This window comes from Rhinopithecus roxellana, chromosome 4, assembly GCF_007565055.1.
Source record: "Rhinopithecus roxellana isolate Shanxi Qingling chromosome 4, ASM756505v1, whole genome shotgun sequence".
Lineage (NCBI taxonomy): Eukaryota > Metazoa > Chordata > Mammalia > Primates > Cercopithecidae > Rhinopithecus > Rhinopithecus roxellana.
The window spans coordinates 123,863,762-123,870,704 of record NC_044552.1 but is presented as its reverse complement, the minus strand read 5'-3'; the positions used below and the strand labels follow the sequence as shown (position 1 = coordinate 123,870,704).

General features: G+C 38.2%; 1 protein-coding gene across 1 annotated transcript; it reads left to right on the top strand.

Moving 5' to 3' along the window:
- The first annotated feature begins 5,366 nt into the window (after positions 1-5,366).
- TAAR6 (trace amine associated receptor 6) lies at positions 5,367-6,403 on the top strand. Its single transcript, XM_010357897.1, is given in 2 exon segments — positions 5,367-5,454; positions 5,457-6,403. Coding segments are annotated over 2 exon segments (1,035 nt in total).
- Positions 6,404-6,943: the final 540 nt, after the last annotated feature.

The window sequence follows — 6,943 nt, the reverse complement described above, 5'->3', positions numbered from 1 at the left end:
AATTAAACTTGCAAAAATTTAAATAGCAAATACATGAAAAAATGAAGAAAAATGACTGAACAAGTATGAGTTCTACTCGAGATACAAAACTAAGGGATAAAAAAGGAAGATTTGCTAGAGCTCATTTGGAGGCTGTGATTGAAGAAAAATTACTTTCATACTGTTTCTCATCCTACTCAAAGTATTCCACAAGCTGTTAATCTATATTTCTAAGAAATACTTGCCAAACACAAATGGATTATGGATTGAATCAAGCTGAGCACTGACTCAGCTATGCACTAACTTGAAGAATTGCTTAGACCATAACTTAGATAAATTGATTGCATATAATCAATGCCCGCCAGTCTTCATTTACAGTTGAACACATTGACCCTGCTTTGTGTTTGGTTGCTTTTAGCCTCTAATCCAAAGAGACAAGAGTACAAAACATTTGTCTCCCCTTCCTCTTATTAACAAACTTCTGAGTTTGGGTATGGCAACAACAGGGCCTCATTATCACATCTTCCTCCCACCTTGGTCATAATGAAGAATGTTTCACACTCTGGGTCACTGGGGAGATGGTTTACTTAGTGGACTTTTATTTTAGAAATGTCTTCAAGGAGTTCACAACCTGCAAACTAAAGAGCAAGTGTGGAAGTGAGACTGAAAACTTTAGCTGATGCAAGACATTCAAAAGTTTGCCTCTAAATTTTGCCCTGGGTGTTAGAATCATAAAACTCTGGGAAAGAGGACTTCTGCTTACTCTCGATCTTATCTGATCCAAATCCATTTATGATGATTGCCTTAGGAGCAAGAGTGAAAGAGTTGTATATGTGCAAGAATTTTAGAGGCCTTGAAAACACCCTCAAATTGACATCCCATCTCAGAACTGGAGTAGGGCTCTTTATTCACTAATCCAAAACATAAAAGCATAAAACAGAATCCTCTAGTAAGTTTAGATGGTACAATTAAAAAAAGAATATCTAAAATTCTATTAATATTAAAGTAGAATTTTTGTTTTCTCATGTTTTTAGGGACCCCTCTGTCTCATCTGCCTGACATTGTGTTTACTGTAGATGCTATTGTCTTTCACCTGTGTAGTACTTATCACAATTTGAAATCATAAATCTGTCTTTCTATTTCCTTAAGTTTTGTTTCCCTCTCAAGATTATAAACTTCATGAGTATTGTGGTCATAACAGTTTTGTTCATTATCTTAACACACAGCTACTGGAATTCAATAAATACGTGTTGAACAGATGAATTAATAAATATCAGAATGATGAAGGGGTATAAAGTTATTTCTCTATTTGAAATGGAGGCATCATTTGACACTTTTTGATTGCCTACCACAATGGTCTTAATGGAGGAAGGGGGTTGATTTTGTCCCTTGAAGAATTTGGCAATGTCTGGAGACATTTTTGGTATCGCAACTAGAAGGATTTTACTGATATCTCATAGCAGGGATGCTGCTAAAAGCCATGTGATGAACAGAATAACTTCTCATATCAAAGAGTTACCTGAATTCAAATGTCTATTGTGCTCAAGTTAAGAAAGCCCTATGAACTTTAAAGCAGTTTTTTCCAATTCTGTGAAGAAACTCATTGGTAGCTTGATGGGGATGGCATTGAATCTATAAATAACCTTGGGGAGTATGGCCATTTTCACGATATTGATTCTTCCTATCCATGAGCATGGTATGTTCTTCCATTTGTTTGTGTCCTCTTTGATTTCACTGAGCAGTGGTTTGTAGTTCTCCTTGAAGAGGTCCTTTACATCCCTTGTAAGCTGGATTCCTAGGTATTTTATTCTCTTTGAAGCAATTGTGAATGGAAGTTCATTCCTGATTTGGCTCTCTGCTTGTCTGTTACTGGTGTATAAGAATGCTTGTGATTTTTGCACATTAATTTTGTATCCTGAGACTTTGCTGAAGTTGCTTATCAGCTTAAGGAGATTTTGGGCTGAGACGATGGGGTTTTCTAAATATACAATCATGTCATCTGCAAACAGGGACAATTTGACTTCTTCTTTTCCTAACTGGATACCCTTGATTTCTTTCTCTTGCCTGATTGCCCTAGCCAGAACTTCCAACACTATGTTGAATAGGAGTGGTGAGAGAGGGCATCCCTGTCTTGTGCCAGTTTTCAAAGGGAATTTTTCCAGTTTTTGCCCATTCAGTATATTAGCTGTGGGTTTGTCATAAATGGCTCTTATTATTTTGAGATACGTTCCATCAATACCGAATTTATTGAGCGTTTTTAGCATGAAGGGCTGTTGAATTTTGTCAAAAGCCTTTTCTGCATCTATTGAGACAATCATGTGGTTCTTGTCTTTGGTTCTGTTTATATGCTGGATTACGTTTATTGATTTGCGAATGTTGAACCAGCCTTGCATCCCAGGGATGAAGCTGCTTTAAAGTTCATATGGAACCAAAAAAGAGCCCGCATTGCCAAGACAATCCTAAGTCAAAAGGACAAAGCTGGAGGCGTCACGCTACCTGACTTCAAACTATACTACAAGGCTACAGTAACCAAAACAGCATGGTACTGGTACCAAAACAGAGCTATAGACCAATGGAACAGAACAGAGTCCTCAGAAATAATACCGCACATCTACAGCCATCTGATCTTTGACAAACCTGAGAGAAACAAGAAATGGGGAAAGGATTCCCTATTTAATAAATGGTGCTGGGAAAATTGGCTAGCCATAAGTAGAAAGCTGAAACTGGATCCTTTCCTTACCCCTTATACGAAGATTAATTCAAGATGGATTAGAGACTTAAATGTTAGACCTAATACCATAAAAACCCTAGAAGAAAATCTAGGTAGTACCATTCAGGACATAGGCATGGGCAAGGACTTCATGTCTAAAACACCAAAAGCAACGGCAGCAAAAGCCAAAATTGACAAATGGGATCTAATTAAACTAAAGAGCTTTTGCACAGCAAAAGAAACTACCATCAGAGTGAATAGGCAACCTACAGAATGGGAGAAAATTTTTGCAACCTACTCATCTGACAAAGGGCTAATATCCAGAATCTACAAAGAACTCAAACAAATATACGAGAAAAAAACAAACAACCCCATCAAAAAGTGGGGAAAGGATATGAACAGAATTTCTCAAAAGAAGATATTCATACAGCCAACAGACACATGAAAAAATGCTCATCGTCACTCGCCATCAGAGAAATGCAAATCAAAACCACAATGAGATACCATCTCACACCAGTTAGAATGGCAATCATTAAGAAGTCAGGAAACAACAGGTGTTGGAGAGGATGTGGAGAAATAGGAACACTTTTACACTGTTGGTGGGATTGTAAACTAGTTCAACCATTATGGAAAACAGTATGGCAATTCCTCAAGGATCTAGAACTAGATGTACCATATGACGCAGCCATCCCACTACTGGGTATATACCCAAAGGATTATAAATTATTCTACTACAAAGACACATGCACACGTATGTTTATTGCGGCACTATTCACAATAGCAAAGACTTGGAATCAACCCAAATGTCCATCTGTGACAGACTGGATTAAGAAAATGTGGCACATATACACCATGGAATACTATGCAGCCATAAAAAAGGATGAGTTTGCGTCCTTTGTAGGGACATGGATGCAGCTGGAAACCATCATTCTTAGCAAACTATCACAAGAAGAGAAAACCAAACACCGCATGTTCTCACTCATAGGTGGGAACTGAACAATGACATCACTTGGACTCGGGAAGGGGAACATCACGCACTGGGGCCTATCATGGGGAGGGGGGAGGGGGGAGGAGGGAGGGATTGCACTGGGGAGTTATACATGATATAAATGATGAATTGATGGGTGCTGACGAGTTGATGGGTGCAGCACACCAACATGGCATAAGTATACATATGTAACAAACCTGCACGTTATGCACATGTACCCTAGAACTTAAAGTATAATAAAAAAAAATAAAAAAAAAAAAAAAAAAAAAGAAAGCCCTGAACAGGGTTTTGCCTATATAAGCAATTGACATCATTTCACAAAATCAGACACTCAGAAAATATTAAGAAGAATCTGAAAATTACTTGGTTAAGAGTGTTAATTTTATTGACTAGGAATCAGATAGCAAGATGAATTAATAATAATACTTATCACTCTTTATAACTTGAAAAGCAAGTTCACAAATGTCTCCGAAGTCACAACCCTGTACTGGAAAGAGGGGTGAACCCTTCTTCAGGAAGAGAATAATATTTTTCTTCACTCTGCAGTGTTTTTACATTCCAGGGTTGGGAACGTTACCGAGGATTCTCTTCCCATTTTATAGTTTCCTGTTCATTACTCTTATTTTTTGACTACTTTTAGCATCGGGAGCACAAAGGCCAGTCACCAGGAATTGCAAACAAATGTGTAGCCAGAGAGAGGGCTCATTGCCCATTTGTCATGTGGATGCAGACATGTTGTAGATGTGTTTCCAGTAATTGTCTTGAGAAGAGGACTATTCTTTCCACCAGCATCTCAGAAATGCTGGTGTGTCTAAACACCATGTCGTTCTTTAATGCTTTCATGCAATATATTTTATCAATCTCAAGTTCCTCTCGCTATACGTTATAATAATTTCTGCTTGTTGGTAACCTGTGCAGATGGAAAAGTGATTCTTAACAGGAGAGAAAGAGGCAAGTATTGATGCTTACTGTTTACACCCCGTTGTATCTTTGTAACAAAAACCTGGGTGGCTAAGTTGTGATTGGGAACAAGGGAATGGTTTAAGTCTATGCACTAAGGAAAAATAAATCTGTGGCCTAAAATAATAATGGTAATAGAATTTAATGTACAGTAGAGACCTGTTTTGTAGAATAACTTTCCTAGTAGTCACTGTTGAAAGTAATCCTACTAGTTCACACCTCACACCACAGGGATTCCATTGAGGGATTTTCCCATTGAAGGCATTTATTTAGCTAAAAGGACTTCATGTTTAAGGCTGTAATGCAAGACAGATAACCGAGATAAAGGTAACAGGAGGTGATCTTTCAGCTCCGTGATTACATACCATATCAGCGACTGTTGCACAGAGAAACTCAAAAGGTAAAAATAAAATCTAAAAGGATATTTATGACCAAAAGGGAATTTTAACAAATTAAGAGCATGAGACATTTGTCAGCTGAAACAATCCCCAGTAATATTGTTCAATATAATTTTTGTCAAATTTGATTTTGCCATAAAAAACATTTAGGATTTATAATACAAATGGAAACTTGAAAATTCTATTGGAGATAATATCTTATAATTTCCTCTGACATCCTGGTGAATATGTGTTTTTTTTCCCCAGGAGCACTGAAAATCAGAAACAATCCTGTATTTTTTGTGACAATCAACAAGGACAAAACTTCTCTACGTGTAAATAACAGCGTTTTATGAGCAGCAACTCATCCCTGCTGGCAGCTGTGCAGTTGTGCTACGCGAACGTGAATGGGTCCTGTGTGAAAATCCCCTACTCGCCTGGATCCGGGTGATTCTGTACATAGTGTTTGGCTTTGGGGCTGTGCTGGCTGTGTTTGGAAACCTCCTGGTTATGATTTCAATCCTCCATTTCAAGCAGCTGCACTCTCCGACCAATTTTCTCATTGCCTCTCTGGCCTGTGCTGATTTCTTGGTGGGTGTGATTGTGATGTCCTTCAGCGTGGTCAGGACCGTGGAGAGCTGCTGGTATTTTGGGAGAAGTTTTTGTACTTTCCACACCCGCTGTGATGTGGCATTTTGTTACTCTTCTCTCTTTCACTTGTGCTTCATCTCCATCGACAGGTACATTGCGGTTACTGACCCTCTGGTCTATCCTACCAAGTTCACCGTATCTGTGTCAGCAATTTGCATCAGCGTGTCCTGGATCCTGCCCCTCATGTACAGCGGTGCTGTGTTCTACACAGGTGTCTACGATGATGGGCTGGAAGAATTATCTGATGCCCTAAACTGTATAGGAGGTTGTCAGACCATTGTAAATCAAAACTGGGTGTTAATAGATTTCCTATCCTTCTTTATACCTACCCTTGTTATGATAAGTCTGTATGGTAACATATTTCTTGTGGCTAGATGACAGGCTAAAAAGATAGAAAATACTGGTAGCAAGACAGAATCATCCTCAGAGAGTTACAAAGCCAGAGTGGCCAGGAGAGAGAGAAAAGCAGCTAAAACCCTGGGGGTCACAGTGGTAGCATTTATGGTTTCATGGTTACCATATAGCATTGATTCATTAATTGATGCCTTTATGGGCTTTATAACCCCTTCCTATATTTATGAGATTTGCTGTTGGTGTGCTTATTATAACTCAGCCGTGAATCCTTTGATTTATGCTTTATTTTACCCATGGTTTAGGAAAGCAATAAAAGTTATTGTGACTGGTCAGGTTTTAAAGAACAGTTCAGCCACCATGAATTTGTTCTCTGAACATGTATAAGCAGTTGGATAGAAGAAGCTCAAGATACCTTTAAAATTACCAAGTGAACTGTGTTTTAAAAAATCAAGTAAGACTATGAATGAATAGCAAATAAATTGCTCTTCAAATGAAACAAGATAAATCAATGTTTTTCAGTCTTGTTAAGATGTACACTTTCCTGTCCCTTCTGCAAAAGTATTTACTTGACTAATAAATGTTAAGTTTCTATTTGTCAACTGCTTAAGAGCTCAGCATATCCCACTCCCTGCAGATACTCTTTGTCTTTTAATCCATTGACTCTTCCTTCTCCTCTGGTATTTTTCCTAAAAGTATTTCTGTTCTTTTTTTGATTCCCTTTCCTCTTTTCTTTACAAAGCATTCTACTCTTTCTCAGCCTGCCAAAAATTTCATTTGTGAATAGCCTTTATCGAGTTCCTGGTTTCTTCTGCTTTGGTTATTTTACCACAGGAGCCCTTTTAGGTATCAGTGTAATCTATTCAATCTTGGGAGAGATCTCAGGGTGTGTGGGGCGATTTGCAAATGTAGACATCATCTTGACCA